The sequence below is a fragment of the Crocodylus siamensis genome, chromosome 13, assembly GCF_052110815.1.
Source record: "Crocodylus siamensis isolate JL-2025a chromosome 13, ASM5211081v1, whole genome shotgun sequence".
In the NCBI taxonomy this organism is placed as follows: Eukaryota; Metazoa; Chordata; order Crocodylia; family Crocodylidae; genus Crocodylus; species Crocodylus siamensis.
The window spans coordinates 3292566-3311170 of record NC_143407.1 but is presented as its reverse complement, the minus strand read 5'-3'; the positions used below and the strand labels follow the sequence as shown (position 1 = coordinate 3311170).

At 46.0% G+C, this 18605-nt stretch overlaps 1 protein-coding gene across 2 annotated transcripts; it reads left to right on the top strand.

The window, feature by feature from the left end:
- The first annotated feature begins 89 nt into the window (after window positions 1-89).
- Window positions 90-18397, top strand: LOC149853676 (membrane cofactor protein-like). Of its 2 annotated transcripts, XM_090025150.1 has the most exons (10): window positions 90-244; window positions 5439-5630; window positions 7048-7147; window positions 8565-8650; window positions 10468-10677; window positions 12658-12837; window positions 13494-13727; window positions 14191-14220; window positions 14866-14926; window positions 16600-18397. In XM_090025150.1, exons 1-10 carry the CDS (start codon window positions 160-162, stop codon window positions 16649-16651), a joined length of 1230 nt encoding a protein of 409 aa, XP_089881276.1. In that variant the 5' UTR covers window positions 90-159; the 3' UTR covers window positions 16652-18397. The 2 variants fall into 2 exon arrangements, with proteins under 2 accessions (XP_089881276.1, XP_089881277.1); XM_090025151.1 differs by lacking the exon at window positions 10468-10677.
- The last annotated feature ends 208 nt before the right edge of the window (window positions 18398-18605 follow it).

The window sequence follows — 18605 nt, the reverse complement described above, 5'->3', positions numbered from 1 at the left end:
GGAAGTGCCGGCAGCGCCTCTGTCTACGCGGGCAGCACGTGCGCCCCGGGCAGCAGCCCCGCACGGGGCCCGCCTCTTCGCCCCTCCCGGCCGCCGTACTCCTCGCCCCGCCCCCGCGCCGGGAAGGGCGACGGCCGGGAGCTGGGGGAAGCGGGCGCCATGACACCTCGCGGCCGCCTCGCCCCGCGGCTAGGCCTCGCGCTGCTGCCCGCCTTGCTGCTGCTGCTGCCCGGCGCCGCGCGCGGTGAGTGCGGCACGGGGCCGGGGGGGGCTCCCGGGAGCGTCGGGCCCCGCCCCGCGCCGTGAAACGTGGCGGGCCGCGGCTGCCGCGTTCGCCCCTGGAAGTGTCGGGGCCTGGCTCCTGCCCGGCGGGCGCTGGCCGAGAGGCGCCTTGACCGGGTGCCACCGGCGGGGGTAGTGAATCGCGCCGTGAATGTAACGTGCAGCAGCGCCGCGACACGGCCCCGTGCCCGCCGGGCGTGCGTACGAAACCCGCCCGCGGACCAGCGCTAGAGTTGGTTCGCTGCTTCCAAGCACTGCCTAGGAGGCTGGCTCTTTCAATCACCTCTTTCCGTAGCTGGGCCCCTTCCCCTGTGCAGGTGAGACCTGCCTGGGAACCAGCGCTAGAGCTTTTTCAAGCACTGTTTTTTTGGCAGACCCCACTGCCGCCAGCTACTCATTACAGATATTACGTATAGCCCAGGCAAATCACACAACTGACTCGGGCCACCTGTGCCAAGAGATGATAGTTTCATAGTTGGTCGGGTCGGAAGGGACCTGAGCAGATCACCGAGTCAGACCCCCTGCCATGGCAGGAAAGAGTACTGGGGTCAGACGACCTCAGCAAGGTGATTGTTCAGCCTTGTCTTAAAGCCCCCGCCCCCCCCGTAGGGGCCTGCACCACCTCTCTTAGAAGTTGGTCCCAGACCCTAGCCGCCCTGACCGTGAAGTCGCGCCTCCTGATGTCCAGCCTGGATCTCCCCTCTGCCGGCTTGTGACCGTTATTCCTGGTCACTCCTGGCGGTGCTCGGGGGAACAGGGACTCCCCCAGTGCCTGCTGGTCCCCCCTGACTAGTTTGTAACAGGCCACCAGATCCCCCCTCAGCCTTCTCTTGTGGAGGCTGAACAGGTTCAGCTCCTGTCGCCTCTCCTCGTAGGGCCTTCCCTGCTGCCCCCTGACCATGCGAGTGGCCTCCTCTGGACCCTCTCCCTGCTGCCCACATCCCTCCTGAAGTGCGGCGCCCAGAGCTGCACGCAGTCCTCCAGCTGCGGCCTGACCAGCGCCACACAGAGGGGGAGGATCACCTCCCCAGACCTGCTCGAGATGCCCGACAGGGTGCGGTTGGCCTTCCTGACCGCGTCCCCACACTGCCGGCCCACGTTCATCTTGGCATCAATGATGACTCCAAGATCCCTTTTTGCCTCTGACCTGACAAGAAGGGAGTCCCCCAGCCTGTAGGGATGGTGCTGGCTCTTCCTCCCCAGGTGCAGCACCTGGCACTTGTCAGTGTTGAATCCCATCCTGTTCTCATCCGCCCACCCCTGTAACCTGTCTAGGTCTGATTGCAGCCTGTCCCTCCCTTCTAGCGTGCCCACGTCCCTCCACATCTTAGTGTCATCAGCAAATTTGAACAGGTGCTTTTTACCCCCTTGTCCAAGTCGCTGATGAAGATGTTGAACAATGCGGGCCCGAGGACCGAGCCCTGGGGGACCCCACTGCCCACGTCCCTCCGGGTCGGACATGACCCGTCCATCACTGCTCTCTGGGTGCGGCCCTCCCGCCGGTTGGCGACACGTCTGACTGTGGGGGTGTCGACACCACAGCCCCCAGTTCCTTAATGAGAACGGGGTGAGAGACAGTGTCAAGGCCTTCCTAAAGTCCAGAAAGACCATGTCCACTGCTCCCCCTGCGTCTAAGGATTTGGTGACCTGGTCGTAGAAGGCCGCCAGGTTGGTCTGACAGGACCTGCCGGTAATGCATCCGTGTCGGTTGCCCCCAAGCATAATCTCCCCTGCTGACCCCTCGTGAACGTGCGCCAGAATAATTCTCTCAAAGAGCTTCCCCAGGATTGAGGTAAGACTAACGGGCCTATAGTTCTCCAGGTCCTCCTTCCTCCCCTTTTTGAAGATGGGAACCACATTGGCCTCTTCCAGTCCTCCGGCCTCACGCCAGAGCACCACGAGTGCTTGTACAGCTGTGCCAGGGTCCCGCAAAGACCACAGCCAATTCCCTCAGCACTCGGGGGTGGAGATTGTCTAAACCAGCTGATTTAAATACGCCCAGTCCTGCCAGACGTTCCCTGACTAGATCCTCCCTGACCCTTGGCCTGGGTGCGCCTCCCTTGGGGCCTGAGGGGAGCCCGGTGCGGGGGCTGATCTGGTCCCTGCTCAGGAAAATGGAGGCAAAGAAGTCATTAAATAGGTTAGCTTTGTCGTCTGGTGTGATGACCAGATTTCCTAGCATGTCTTGCAGGGGCCCCACGTTACCCGGTACCTTCTTTTTGCTCCCTGTGTATTTAAAAAAGGACTTCTTGTTGTCCTTGATCTGGGAAGCTAGTCCCAGTCTCACCTCCGCCTTGGCCTTCCTGGCTGCCCCCCTGCATGCCCAAGCAGCAGCAGCGTAGTCCTCGCTGGGGATGGCTCATCCCTTCCATTGGGTGTGCACCTCCCTTTTAGCTAGAAAACTTTCCCGGATGTTTTTGGTGAGCCGTGGGGGCTTTTGTGCCCTCCTGCTCCCTTTGGGCTTGGAGGATTGTCTCCTTAAGGAGCAACCGCTCTTCTTGGACCCCTGGCTCGGCTCCCCTTCCCTGCGGGACCTCAGTGCTTCCCCGACTATTCTCCATGATTGCACCATGGAAATAACTACAGCTTTAAAAAGAGCCACACCTCTGTGAAGGTAGTCTTTGCAAACATATAACAGTTCCAGAGCTGGTTTCTGTCTTTAGTTTGAATGTGTAGCTGAGCCCAGAGAGTCATTTTTGTTGCCTGGTAGTGATTTGGTCCATGTGGTCTGTCTAAACATATGTGGTTCACCAGTAAACTGTGTGGCGTTTATAAGGTGGAGCATGGGTAAGAAATAGCTCTTTGCCCTGTGGGTTGTTCCGCCAGTGACTCTTGCCCAGCCTGTTGCATGGCCCTGCTGTGCGTTTGTATGAAAGCTGCATGGAAACCAGCTCTAGAGTTGGTACACTGTTTTCAAGCACTATCTAGCAGGTTGGTTCTTTTAATAACATACCAAATCTCTTGATTTTGGACATGGTAGGGGTGGCAATACTCTCATGACACGATAAAAAAAGGCTTCCCAGGTATTTCGTTATATGTGTGAATACCTGGAGAGTCCTTTTTTTTTTTTTTTTTTTTTAAATCTTGTCATGAGAGTATTGCCACCCCTACCGTGTCCAAAATCAAGAGATTTGGTATGTTAATCATGAGATACTTCGTTCTAACCCCCCCACCCCCCTGGCTTCTCGCATGTGTGCCCTGAGCAGCACCCCTGCCCATTGCGGCCCCAGGCTCGGTGCTGATCTCTCCACGGCTGGGCCCTGCCCGGGCTTCCGGGGACCTCGTGCCTGGTGCCGGCCCAGTTGAGCGCTAGGCGTGCCAAAAGAAAAAAAATCCCAAGATCTGAGTTATATCATGAGATCAGGAGTCTGTGATTTCTACGTAAAATTAAATCTAAGCGCCAGGAAAAAGAAGGGGAGAGGAAAAAACAGAAGTCATGGGCTAACCTTTAAATAGATGGGTTTTTTATACCTTTTGTGTTGAGCAGAAGCTTCTTGTTTCTCATGGAAAAATAGCAACCAGCAGTTAGATGCATAATTGAATTAAGGGGGCAGTTATTGCTAAAAATTGTGCGCCAGGGTAATGTACATTTTCTTGGTAGGGATATCTGGAATATAACTCAGTCATTTTGTTTCAGGTTTTTGTCAAACCTTTGCTCCTCATCAGTTAGACAAATATAATGTGTACGTGTGGTCTGTTTGCTGCATTTCGCTAGTTTTATGCTGTTTTCTATGTGTGGGTAGATTTTGTGGGGACCGTGGAAAGCTTGGATGTTGGCACTGTAGAGTCTTGCTCTGCTGGTCCGCGTCTTCCGCTAAGTTATGTGTTGAAGTGCCTTGCTTAATCAGGGCTAGTTCTGCCCAAGGCGCGTGCCTGACTGCATCTCTGATTTCCAAGTAATTAATTTATAATCTAGTTCTGATGGGTGTTTTTTTTCTCTCCCCTCTGTTGGGATGACAACTTACAGCTTGGTACCCTTCAGCAATGACTTAATAGTTAGGTTTTTATTTTCTAGCATATGCAGCCAAATCAAGTCATGTGACTGTATTTAATGACAAGATTTCGAGTTCAGAAATCGAAGACTGTGTCAATAACATTTCTTAGTAGAACAGGAGTGGAAACCTTGGGTACCAGTCAGTGACAGCTGAGCATAACGTGCATGTTAGGATGTCGCTGTGCAACTGATATAGTAAGCAATGTTTAAGTTGAAATTATTAAAATAACATTAGGAGTTGAGGCGGTGTGTGAGGGGCAGCTCCTGCTGCTGTATGCACCCCTGAGGGAGGCACAAAGGGCATGTGCCCCCCCCCCCCCCCGGATGTGTGTGCGGGGCAAGAGCAGGCTGCCATTGTGTGCTCAAGGCTGGGGCTCCTCCAGCTTCTTGGTGGCTCTGCTCAGGACAGACAGCAGTGCCGCTGGGACGGGAGCTACAGGGGGTGGGAGGTGGGGGGCTACAGCCACACCAAAATTCACCATAGCCCCTCCCTTCCAACACTGCTACCTGCCCCGCCTGGTCTGAGCACGGTGGCCAGGAAGAGGCTGGAGTATCTCTGGCCCCACGCGCTCAACGGCAGCCTGTCCTTGCCCCATGCACAGATGCAGGGGACACATGCCCCCATGCCTTCTCCGGTGGTGCACGCAGTAGCAAGAGCTGCCACCCCTGGATGAGCTGCAGCTCCGTTTTGTGCCCCTCCCCTGCCCATTTCTCTAGCCCCAGCCCCAGCCCCACTCCCTCCGTCACTGCCGGGGCCTTGATCTGCTCCCACCTATGACCCTTTGCCGCACCCCCCCCCACCCGCAACAGACTTACCAGTGGTACACTGCTCTCCAGGCTCCTGAGCTGCACCCCTGGCCGTGTGTGTGGCAGGTGCATGTGGCATTTGTTGGTGACATTGGCTACACCAGCCAAAAAAGGCTGATTGCCGGTCTGATATGCAGCCAAGATGTCCAACCTCTGTTGTCCAGCGTTCCTTTGGCTGTTTTTCCTAGTTCCCCTTTATGTGTTTTGTTGAAGGCTTCAGGCCGTGATAAGGATGTTAGACGGCCCGATCCCACTGAAGCTCTGAGGTCCTTTTAACAACTCCAGCCTCCACACCAGTCAAGATCTCATTTGTTTCCTTGCTTCCCACTAAGGTTATTGTTCTTTTCTTTGATAGGTGATTGCGGCCCTCCTGACAGGTTACCCTATGCAGAGCTAAGGGAGGAGTTTAGAGATAAGACCACCTTCCCTGTTAACAGCTCTGTGCAATACATTTGTCGCCCAGGGTACAGGAGAGACCCTTTCTTGGAGGACACTCTAACTTGTCGTGCAGGTTCATCATGGTCACGTCCTGAAAAGTTTTGTATAGGTAAGTTCCTGTTCCCCTCACTCCCTTGTATCAGAGAGAATGACTCAAGTGGTTGCTTTTAGAGTGGATTGAGCATTTTGTAAGCATTTAATTTGGGAATTAAAAGGGATGCTGATTTGTTTCTTTTCCACCAGAGTTGTGCACATGTGAGCTGTTTTTTGTTTTCTGTCTGTCTTTAACAATCATCCTAAAAACACTCTTGATGTTTTCCATCCAATATAAACTGGACACACATGTGAAATGCGGATCTCATTGAAGGCAGTGGTAAGCTTATTGTCTTAAATAGCACAAGAGTATCACTTGGTAAATAGTGAGACTCTGGGAGTTAAATGAGAGATGCAAAGAAAGACAGTGCCTTGGTGATATATCTGTACTGCTATAATGGAAATGTTGGTTTGTTTCTCTTGCTTTCCCTTCCTGTGCAGACTGAGGGGTACTATACTTTCTGGAGGGTGGGACTATTTTGACTTGAGTATAACTCAGTAGCTAACACATCCTTCCAGAAGGTAGAAATGCTCCATGTATAGTTACTGCATTTTGGGGTAGAGCAGGAAAATAAAATACAAAGCACTGAATTTGTGAAGCTGCTCAAGCGCCCCAGGGTGGTGGTAATGGACCTGGAAAAAGGAAATGAACGTCAGAATTCAGTGCTGGTCGTGCGGCAGCGTGTTGACGTTGATCAGGATGCAGGAGTGAAGCAGGGAGTGGAGGTGGTCCTGAGTAAGCATGCAGAGCTGTTAAAGTTCAAATAGTTACGTAGTTGATGTGACTGGAGACCCTAGTTTGAGAACCGTTTACTTTCTTATGCCTGCGTTTCTCTGAACACTAAAACTTGCACAATTGCCCAGGTTGCAGTGTCTTATAAGGATCAGGATAAGCTTAGTGATCCATATTTGAGATTCCCCCCTCCCCTTCCCTCTTTCCAAAATGCAGATATATTCCCCCAGTATCTTTTTCTGTGTGCCTGGATATCAGGCTGTTCTGGTGATAAGCCACATGATCTTAGCTGCCCAGTTACTGCACTAACCCTTTTGGGGGGAAAAGCAGTTTAGACCACTGCCACTTGGGTGAACACCAAACGCACAGTATAACCAGTTGGTGTGGCAGCAGGATACCTGGACTGTAGCTGAACAGGTGGCATTCTCGTGACCAAAGTGGCTCAGTCTAGGGCAGTGCTTCTCAAAGCGGTGGTCTGTGGAACGGTGCCGGTCCACAGCGAGTTGCCAGGAAAGAAAGAACTATATTTTTAGAAGCATAACATTGATAAGTCATAGCACCTGCCCCCCGCCCCCTCCCCAGGGGGAGTTGGGATCTGGGGATTCCTACAAGAAACTGAGATTCAGATCTTGGAAAACTAGGAAGTACAAAGTTTAAGGTACCTTATGGACACTTAATTCCCATCTTTGTTCCCTTTCAGCAAAGCTCTGTGGTCATCCAGGAGACCTGAATCATGGGACCATTCATATAGAGACTGATCTTAGTTTTGGTTCAACAGTGACATTTTCTTGTAATGATGGGTAAGGATTTCAATGAATGCTTTTCCTTCTTTCTCTCTCATACTACTGTGTTGTTCTTTTTTAGCTAGCATCAACTTAATACTTAAGCTTTTATTAGAATGTTTTATACTTAGAAATTTCTGAAGGCTATTTGTGTTTTCTTGAGAAGTCTGAAGTTATACTTGTCCTGTATGTCCAATTCGAAAAGGTTGAGTCTAGTGAGTTTGGTTTTTTGTGCTCTTTATGACCTAATTCAGAGAGTCGGAGGGACCCATCCCTGGATCATCGTGTCGGACCCCCCTGCCCCTGGCAGGAAAGAGGACTGAGGTCAGACAACCACAGCCAGATGGTTGCCAGGCCTCCTCTTGAAGACCTCCAAGTTAGGTGACAGCACCACCTCTCTTTGAAGCACATGCCAGACTCTGGCCACCCTTATTGTAGAAAATTTCTTCCTAATGTCTAACCTAAATCTGCTCTCCATTAGTTTGTACCCATTATTCCTAGGTACTCCCTGGGGTGCTCTGGAAAAAGTGCATCCCAAATTCCCTGCTGTCCTCCCCTGATATATTTATAGGCAGCCACAAGGTCACCCCTCAGCTGTCTTTTGTATAGGCTGAAGAGATCCAGATCTCTCAACCTCTTTTTGTAGGGTCTTTCACAGTGACTACTAGTCATGCAGGTGGCCCTCCTCTGAACCCTTTCCAGATCCTCCGTGTCCCTCTTGAAGTGCGGCACCCAAAACTGCACACAGTACTCCAACTGCGGCCTGACTAGTGCTGCATAGAGGGGGAGCATCACCTCTCTTGATCTGTTGGTCATGCATCTTATATTTACATTTTTCAGTTACAACAGCCTTTTTCACTGTGTCCGAAGTAGTCTTTGTTCAGGCATTATTATTTTTTAATTTTAATTTATTTAGTTATTTATTTTTTTAAATTCCAAGAGCTACTTTTAAAAATCATCTTTGTTCCTACTGAGGAAGATTTTGTGGAAGGAAATGCATGGAATACAATCTTAATAGCTTTTTTGGTTTCTCTAGATCAGTGTTTCTCAGCCTTTGTACACTCAAGAACCCCCTGGGCTGATTCAAGGCACACCCTGGAAAATGCCAGCTCTTAGCTTTTGCTCTTTTTTTTGCCTACAGTAAAACAGATCAGTTTTTCTGTTGCAAAGAACTCAGAAACACAACACCTGTGGCTTTTTGTTTGAAGTCTCTGGGTTTATCTTGTAACTCATGTTTGCGTGCCTAACCGTGCTAATGTTGTATGGCACTCTCTGGGTGGCACTCATAAAAAGGACCTCAAGAGAGTTGCAGCTTAAAACTTGCTGCTGCTGTATTTTGTTGGTGGAACAGAAGTATATCTGTGTGTGTCAGGTGCTGGGTGGGAGCTTCCAGTAACTTATTTGTGAAAGGGTTTCCTTTTTTTCTCCTACTTAGGTACAGATTAATTGGAAGATCATCAATTCTTTGTGTGATTGATGGCAGTGGTGTTGGTTGGAGTAATAGAATTCCAGACTGTGCACGTAAGTGAACTATATCATAGATTTCTTGGGTCCGAAGGGACCTATTAGATCATTGAGTCCAACCCCCTGCTCTGGGCAGGAAAGAGCACTGGGGTCAAGTAACCCCAGCCAGGTGCTTGTTTAATCTCCTTTTGGACACCTCCAAGGTAGGGGAAAGCACCACCTCCCTTGGAAGCCCATTCCATATTTTGACAACCATCACCATAAAGAATTTTTTCCTGATGCCCAACCAAAATTACTCTCCTTCAGTTTACGGCCATTGTTTCTAGTAACCCCAACAGGCATCCTGGTAAACAGAGTATCCCCTGTTCCCGGCTGACACTCCCCGCCCTTTCCCCCCAGTGAGTTTGTAGACAGTCACAAGATCACCTCTTAGCCTTCTGTCACGGAGACTGAGGAGATTCAGGTCCCTCAATCTGTCTTCATAGGATCTTACCTGCCGGCCCTCAACTGTACAAGCAGCCCCCCTCTGAACCCGTTTCAGCTTATCCCCATCCCTCTTGAAGTGCGGCGCCCAAAACTAGACGCAGTACTCCAGCTGTGGCCTCACCAGTGCCGCACAGAGGGGAAGTATCACCTCCCTAGACCTGCTCATGATGCACCTACTAATGCAAGAAAGTGCAGTTAGCCTTACTTATTACCTTGTCTTAATGGCAACTTGTGTTCATTTTTGCATCGACTATGACTCTGAGATCCCTTTCCACTGATGTGCTACTTAGAATGGTTCTTCCTAGTCTATAGATGTATTGGTGATTCTTTCTCTTCAGGTGCAGCACTTTGCACTTATCTTGGTTAAATTGCGTTCTATTCAGATCTGCCCACTTCCCCAGTCTGTCTTAATCTGCCTGAATTCGCTCCCTACCCTCTAGTGTGTCTACTATACCCCATAACTAGTTTCATTTGCAAATCATGTTAACGTGACGCTGAAGCTTTTTTTGGTTTGTTTTTTATGTTCTGGCTGTTGATGTGTTAGGGAGTTAAACTTAATCTTGTACAGTAGTATTTTAGGAAAACATTTATCCAGTCCTTTAAGGGTGTAAGTATTTCACATTCTCAGAGATTACTTTATCTGTTTTGCTTTTTTATGGAAACTGTTATCGCAGAAATGTTAATATAATACTGTTTGCTTTCAGTCCTGTAATGACATAGCAAAGTGTGTGTTGGTGTTCAACATGGTTTCCACATTTCCTGTTGTTGACCATAACAGCATTACATTTATTATCTAATTATAATAGAAAAATCTACATTATGAAAAGCTGATGCCCTTTCAGTTTTTTTCTAACAGCTCATGAATGGGTTACACATGTCTGCAGTGAAGTTAAGTTTTTCTAAGCTAGCAACTGCTAATACAGATTCAGTGTTTTGAGGTTTCTTAAAGTTTTGTTGCCAGAGAGAGCTGCTATTCAGCCCCATTTTTTACCTGTCTGGCATCTCCTTTCTTTACCATGCCATTACTGTAAGGATTATACATTTACATTTTTTCTCTATTCTTTTGGATATTTTTAGTAGTGTCCTTGCTTTTTCTTCATTTTCTTTTTTTTTTTTTTCCTAAGCTAAGACAACTTATCAAAGGTGTCAGTTGATCTAGGGGAGCTGCTGTGTGTAACAGGTATTCTTAAAATGATGTCAGTTCATATATAGCTGATATCTTGGCAGTTCATTCACTTCAAAAAATATTGCAGGAAAAATTGTTAAACCTGTTTAATTGTTTGAACTTGCCTGAATGACTGTACTGTTGCTTATAGATACTGTACCTTGTAAATTTTGCTGTGGCTTCTTACACAACAGTTTTTCTTTTTTCTTTAAATATCGTGCAGCAATTCCATGTTTACCACCTCCAGACATAGAAAACGGGAAGCACTCTGGTGAACAGGAAGATTATACCTATGGGGCATCAGTAACTTACCGGTGCAATGATGTGCCGAGAGGTTCAGTCCCTTTCTCACTTATTGGGGCAGAAACTATTCACTGTCATTCTGATGCAGAAAAAAATGGAATTTGGAGTGCACCTGCTCCTCAATGCAAAGGTGGTTAATTTTATTTTTTATGTTGTTTATTCTTTGTATTAAACATCCTAGAATGAGAAGCTTTTGAGTTTAGTGATAAACGGGGATCCTGGTTTTCCCTGGTGGAAAAAAAAATCACAAATTCTCTGATATAACCCCCCAAATCTGTTATTAAAATGAAAGGTCCCCCACAGCCTCCCTGGCCCTGCTGGTGCCCCTCACCCCCTACTCACAGCTCCTGCTCCCCCAGCTGCCAGGGCTGTGAGGCCAGGGATCCGGGTCCACAGCCTCCTGCCCCTGACATAATTGAAAATGAGATGTAGCAGAATGTTGTTGAAATGAGAGAGAGGAAAAAATGAAGAAAGGAAAGGTCTTGTTCATTTAGAACCCGTGTGCGTTATCTTTTTCAGAAGCTTAAAAGTAATGGAAAAGCTCTGTTAACTCACAGTCCCATTTTATTAATACTTTGAAAGTGGTTGTCCAACTGTAGCCAACATCTCTATATGTTCCCTGAATTTAAACAGAAGTGTGGTGACATAGGAAGCATAACCAAACAATTCTAAGTTGCTTAGGATTCCTTCTCTTTTCCTATCGTGGTTTTGCTGGACTAGCCAAAAACAATCTGGTCCCCATTCAGGGTGAATGGACACCTGTCCAGTATACTTCAGAACAGTTGCTCATTGCCACTGAAATGAGTTGAATTGCATGAGACACACCTTCTGAAGGACAAGGAATCAGTCTGTCTATCTGACTTCATCCTAAGAGAGCAAACTAACTGCCATTGTGTGAAGTGCATGGAAATGGGCTAAAACAGGGCATGCTGTTCACCCCCCTCCCCACTGACATGCTACAGGTAATCCTATCCCCCCCCTAAAGTTGCACTGTGGGCACACCACGTCCTTGTTGCACTGGGCCCCTGGCATACCTGAGTGCTGGTTCTCATGGGCTGTACTTACACCCCTCCCCAGGGGCCTGAGGAGAAAGGAGCCTGGAAACCCTGACAGCTACAGGCAGAACAGTGTTTGGGGGAAGGGGGTTGCAAACGAACCCCTTGTTGGCTCAGGTCTCTGGGGGCTGGAAATTGAACAGCCGTAGGTTAAAAGAAAGGTGGAGCAGGGGGACTAAAAGACTGGGATACAGCTGGATTATAGGAGAAAAAAAGCTAGAAACAAAAGAAGTGAGAATAGCCTAAGGTTTGGATCTTGCGTAGTGTGATGGGAGGAAGGAAGGGGTGGGTACAGGGCAACAAAGACAATAAATACAGGACTAAGTAGGCTATAAAAAAGTGCACTAGGCATGAGCAGGGAGAACTGACAGAAGGTGGACATTGCCATTTGGATATAAGGAAGTAAGTATTACATTTCTCTTCTGGAACAAAATGACATGCTGTTGGCTACGTGGAATGTTTTCCTGTGCTGTTGGGCTTATTTCGATCATATTTCCTAAACAATGTATTTTCCACGTGGACACCTTTTTCCAAATTCAGATGCGGCAAATGGGAATGTGTATTATAAACAAGGAAATATGGCAATAGTAGGTGCTGTCTACTGGGGGAAAGCAAAAGCAACGCTGCAAGCACTGAGTTGGGCTCCCTACCTGCTGCCTGTGGACACTTGCTCTTTCCCCTTAGCCCGGAGGGCAGGAAGGAAGGGCGCATGCTGCAGAAGCTGCTACTCAGTTACCGCTAATTACCAGTATTTTCAGGCAAAGATCCTTTTTCCTTCCTTCTGCCTTTCAGAAATGGAGCATTTCTTATTTGGGGGCACATTTTATGTGAGAATATGGTTGCCTATAGTGTTATGATCTTCATCATAATACACTTCATGAAGGCTCATTTAAAACCTCTGTTGCTTTCCTTGTCTAAGTCCTAGGAAATGTGTTCGAGGAGTACATTTTAAATTTGGTTCACTGAAAATAAAAACCCTGTTCGTGGTGGCTGTAAAGTAAAGGTGCTGTCTACAAATGTTTCAGAGCTTCCTGTTCTTTTATACTTTCTTTCAGTGGTCAAGTGTCCAGAGCCAGCAGTTCCAAATGGGAAAAGAGAAACTGGATATATACCTAACTATATTTATGGAAACAGAGTTATTATGAAATGCCTTCCTGGCTTCGTCATGAGTGGAAGTGATGTGATTGTATGCCAAGAGGATAATACCTGGCATCCTGAATTGCCAGTTTGTCAACGTAAGTATGAACAGGAATTGAACTTCTTATCAGTGATGCAGTGAATCATGCAGAGATTGTTTGAATCACAAAGTCAATGCCTTGTGTTATCTGAAACCAGCAACTAGATGACCTGAGGCATGAATTGGTTGACTGGTGAATCTGTGTGACTGTTAGAGCTGCACTGTGACACTGATGTGAACTGTACTTTTTTGGGGAGGATATATTTCTGGCCAGTTGAAAAATACCTTTCTGTGTCAACCCTTTTGGGTTTGGAAATGGAATTTTGCCGGTTGTGTCCTGTAAGATGACATAGGCATATTAAACCTGCACAATGTCAATGAAAATTCTTATCAAATGTTAAAAGAGTGTTGGGAGAGTACTCCTGGTGTATTTGTAAAAGTGCCTGTAAAGTACCTCAGAGTGTAAGTTAAAGGCCAGTGATCCTCTCGGGGGACAAATGCCATTGCAAAGTCACTAAGTAAATGGAGATGATAATAGTTTGGCATTTAGTGTCAATTGATGCCCTACCTGCTTTTGGGAGGTTGCCCATGGCATGCATGGCTGTCTGTTTCTGGGGTTGTTTTGTACAAGCTTGCAACTGTAAGTTCAGGTAAGGTTACTTGAGTTTTCTTTGTGTGGTAGGCTGAAAAAGAAGTGGCTTTTTTGGTTTTCAGTTCCAGGCACCGTCTCAGTTAGCACAGCCTCAACTCCTACTGGAACTGCCCCGGTCATTCCTCATGGAAGAATAATTCATGGACCAAAGCCACCATATGCTGTTGGACATAGCATTACAATTGAATGTGATGCAGGCTACACATTACACGGGGAAGCTAATATTCAGTATGTTGGTGGAAATCAGTGGAAGCCTGGAATTCCCTCGTGCGAGTTAAAGCGGGGGTTAAGTACAGGTAAGTCAAAACAAGCAACGGTCCACGCACACAGACACAAATGACTCCCTTTTTTGTGGTACTGTAATACTGCCTGTGGGTCAGAGATTCCTTTGCTTGGCGTGGGGGTGGGAGGAGGACACATTCCCAGTTCTGAAATATCATTCATGTAAGTTTTTTAAGGCATTTTGAGAGGTGAAAGGCAGCTGTTGCAATATTTGTCAAAAGGCAGAAGTAATTTTAAGCTTACTGATTCCTTTGTTACCATAAAAGCTGTGTGAAAACTGGCTCGCTACAAGACGTGTATGTGAAGGACTTTTATGTGCCTTAACTGATTTTTTCCCCCCCCCCCTTCGTAAATCCGCAAAAAGCATTTAGTTTGTAGGTTATAACCTCAAAATAAATATATATTTCCTCTAGCCTGTGTAATTGGTATGCATGCAATTTTTGTGATGATTAATTCACTTAACTTTTTTTATTTTAGGTCTAATCGTCACCCTCTGTGTTGTTTTTGGTAAGTAATTTCCTTTAAACTGAATAGGAGATGCAGTGAAGCCTGTTCTATTTCTAATCTGCTTATGGAGTATAGCTACTTTCCAGTTGATAGTGTGTGATTGTAAGGGTGACGTGGCAATGTTGCTTTTGAAATGCATGTGTTATCTGGAAAGTGTGCGTGCATTCCTGAAAAAGAAAAAACTGCTTGGCTTTCTTAGCAATGGAGAGTATCAATATGGTGTCTGCTTTTTGCAGGGGAAGGAGGGGGAATCAATAGGTGAGAGAAATTAAATTCCAAGGCAGGTTTTCACTTTTCCATAGTATTGTGCTGCATTGTACAAAGAACTAGAATGATGTGGGTTCTGAAATAAAAGATTATCTCGTGGACTGACACCTCTTTGCTCAGTTTACCCAACATCCTCCGACCACAGGGTGGATGATTTTAGTATTGTGGAGACACCTTCTGAGCACGAAAAAGTTGTGTTAAAGCAGGCTTTAGTAAACCTTCAGCTGTGAGGAAGAGCTGCGTGAGTCTGCGATTAAACAGCTACAGGCCTTCTCAGGAAAGTCACGAGGGTCCCTCCCGAAGCGCTACAGTCTGGAACTGGTCTGTTCTGTAAGCCCGTGGTGAGCCTGACATCAGACTGTCTTGTTTTTCTTCAAGGTGGCCTTGGGTTGTCACTGGCAGGATATGGGGCCTATAAGAAATGGGGTGCACAGAAAAGGTGAGTAAACCGTGATCGTCTCTTAGTGTCTTTGCTCTGCCCCAGTATATTGAGCTTTACCAGCTTCTGTTTTTAAACACCCGAACACATCAGAGGAGTTCTGGTTTTGTACCTGCTGTCTGTAAAGTTTCAGAACATATTCAGTCCTTCGTTGCTGGCTTCTGATCGTTACCCCGTTGTTAGCTAATTTATATGGGTTTACTGCAGTGCAAAGTGTTAAGTGCAAATAGTCAAATTATACTGGAGAGTGGACTACCCTTTTGTCTCTGCATTGGCTTCGGCTCTGTTCTGAGGGGTATAGTGTAAATATGCTGTACTGATTCTGCTGTGAAAGGAGTTCAGTCCACACTTCTATCGGTCTGGCTTCTTTCAAAACCACAACATTAGCACTTGGGTTTCCTAAATTAAATCCCCAGAATGATTTTGATTCCAAACACTGGCTAGAAAGTGACCTCTCCCCGGACATCTGATACTGTGTCCAAAGTCTGGACAGATAGACCGGGTGGTCATTCATGATTTGCTTTGTTATTTTCCCTCCTGGCTTTTCGCAAAGGGTGTATTAGAAAACATCTGATACTGCTTTTTTTTGGGGGGGGGAGGGCGGGGTGGTAAGATCATGTACAGTTTAAGTATTATGTAGATAGTTTTCTGTCTTTTATGCATTTTGCAGTTTTGTTCAGCCTAGAGCTTAAAAAGTTTCCCTTTCAAGTCAGTGTACCACTTGGAAAGGTTCACAGCTGCTTAGTAGGATGTTTCTAATTGAGTCTGAAGATGAGTTTTGCTGCTGCTGAAGGGGGTTACTGGCCCTTGTGTGTTTGTGAGGAAGAGTCCATGTCTCCAGTCTTAGATGCGACACCTACATTGCTAACTTCTTCTTAATTATAACTTGTAGTTCTCAGTATGCAGCTGCAAGAATGCCTCCTGGTCAGCAGTTTAGAGCAGTAACACATACTTGGCCCTTTCAGGAGTGGGGTGGGAAAGGAGACATTTTCTATCTTTCAGTTCTCACGATTTTTTTCTGGAAACATAATTAAAAAATGCAAGTCAACTGTTGTTTCTTGAACAGTCTGAAAGTCTGCTGTACTCTTTGGAATGCATGAAAACAATTGTTAGTCAGTTGGAGGAATACCTAAAATGTCAATCCTCGGGCGCTAACCTGAACCACACTTGACTACACAGTTGAAAAGGAAATTTTCTCAGTTCCATTATGACAGATTGTGGTTCTTCATCCGTGCGGTGTTCATGTGCCTGTAACAGTCTTTCAGAGTAAGGGAGTGGCTCACTTCTTAGCTAATCAGAGTTGAGAGCAGAGTTTATTTTATGCCGTTTTGCCATCTCTAATACTATTATGACACAGTTTATTCAGTAACTGAATTAATCTATGCTGCCTAATGTGCTTCTAGTATTCAAGTGCTTGCTAATTAATCAGTTCCCCAACTATTAAACAGATCAGCATGAACCTATTTACTGATGGTGCACTTTAGAGAGAGCTACGGTGTAAATACTTACTATATCTAAAATAACAGGAACGTAACTCATTTTGCACTACTTCCTTTTTTTTATAGCAAAACTAGGGCACCTTTTTTCCAAGTCATTCATGTACATGTTGAAATGGATGGGATTTTGTGAAAAATAGATTTTTGATTCTTAACTGTACTTATTTTTGTTTGTAGGGAAACTGCCTGCCCTCCAGTCACCGCTGAATACGTTGCTTGTAAAGGATGATTGATCTTTGTGGGGGGGTGAAGTTAAATGAGCCTTTCAGAGATGGAAAAAGGACTGCGCTTGCCCTGAATTTGTCTGAGAATTGTTAATCCCTCCTTTCACCAGAGTCGAAGATGTCATGGCAGAATCTTTACTTTTCATTATCCTTTCCTGTTTGGATTGATGAATTTTAAGGAAGGCAGAAACCTATGTCGCCCCTTTCAGCTCCATCTGTTGTCTTTCTCTCGTAGTAATTTTGTCTGTAGCTTTCTCTAGTCAGCAAGGAAGTTTGTGTTGGTACTAGACAGCTGCTGCCTTTTCTGTCTTGCTGTCCTTACAGAAGAGTCTGTTAAAGGAAAGATGACTTGGTAGGGCCTTAATATGGCTCCTGAGCCACTACAAAGATTTTGGCATTTAGATGTTGTTCTTTTAAAGCATTTCAATTCTGTTAATTATTCTTTCTGAAGAAAGCAGCACTTATTTGTGTATATGAATATTTTTGCACACTTGCTGTCTTAAGTTTGCCAATGGTAAATGTATATTTTGCTTGAAAACTAAATTATTTATTTTCTTGCTTTTGAAGATATTGTGGATTGACTTTGGAGTTGTTTTACCATTCTCACTCCTTCTCTGTTGCGGAAGTTTTCGTGTAGGCTGCCAAGAACCAGATAGAGGTCCCTGTCGGGAATATCCTTGCTCAGGTTTTAGTTTATGGGAAACCGATAAAAAGCACTTAAGTGGTGTGCTGGTATGTAGATGCTAGTAACTGCACCATAAACCAGGATTATTAGACAGGCGGGATTATGAAATAATCCAGTGTTCTAACTAACTTCTAAAATTCTGTCGCTTGGACCTACTGCGTTTTTGTATGCAGACTGCCATGTCTCCAGGGTAGACTTACCGTGTTGTTAAATGGGTATGTTAATGGGGAAATGCTAAACAGCTGTGCAGAGAAACACTCATTTCATGTTTAAAAAAAAGTTAAATAAAAGATCAACCAAAGGTACTCAGCTGACGGAGGTCAAGGAATTATTGGATTGGGCTTTCTTGCATTGGAAATTGGTCCTTGACGTGTATAGTTCAATGTGAGGTCCCCACAGCCTCACAGACAAGTTGTTTGTAGACATGGGCTTGAAAGGAAGCTAGTATCTTGACTAGCTTGAAATGTTTAAAATTTCATTACCAACGTTGTATGTAAATTATGGCAGTCTACATAGACAGTTCAGCCAGGGACTGACCTTTTTTTGGCACAGAAGGTGGTCATTTCAACTTAGGTGGTTGAAGCCTCGTTTATCAATGTAAATGCTGGTTGTGCTTTTGATACGGATGTATATAGTGTCTTAGCACTCGCTGTATAGTTGTGCAGTATGATTTAACATAATTTAAAATGTGCTGTGTGCAAAATTATGCAAGGCTTTGGGCTGTTCTTAAAGTGAATATCTAAAGTCCTAATTTGTCCTATTTCTTCTTCGCCATACTGAGGCGCTGACCCTGCAGAGACGTCCACAGTGAGTCTGTCCAGATTCTTTGCAGGGTCAAGGTTTAATTTCCAGGAATTTTGCTTTGATTGAGTCTCTGGATACCTTAGTGAGGAGTATATTGTAAATGCCTGTATCATCACTGGATAGCTTAATTCTACCTTCAGTGCCTTTTACCGTATTGTTTTTGAAATGCGCATGCAAAACATACAGGCTTATTAAATGTTCTGTCTGATGTAAAGTCCAGTAATGATTTCTAATAAAGAGAAGTACATTTCATTAGTGACAAGTGTTTTGCCTTTTATTTGTCCCTTGACCGATAGACATTCTGTTCAAAAAAGTAGGTTCTGAAATTGTGTGGTATTCTTGATATAACTGATAGGTTCGAAATTTGAAAGCCCAACTGGGCAGATATAGTCCCATTGATATTTGGGCACTGAAGCAGAGTTATGGTGTCTTTAAAGGTGCTTGACCACTGTCCCATTGACTTCAGTGAG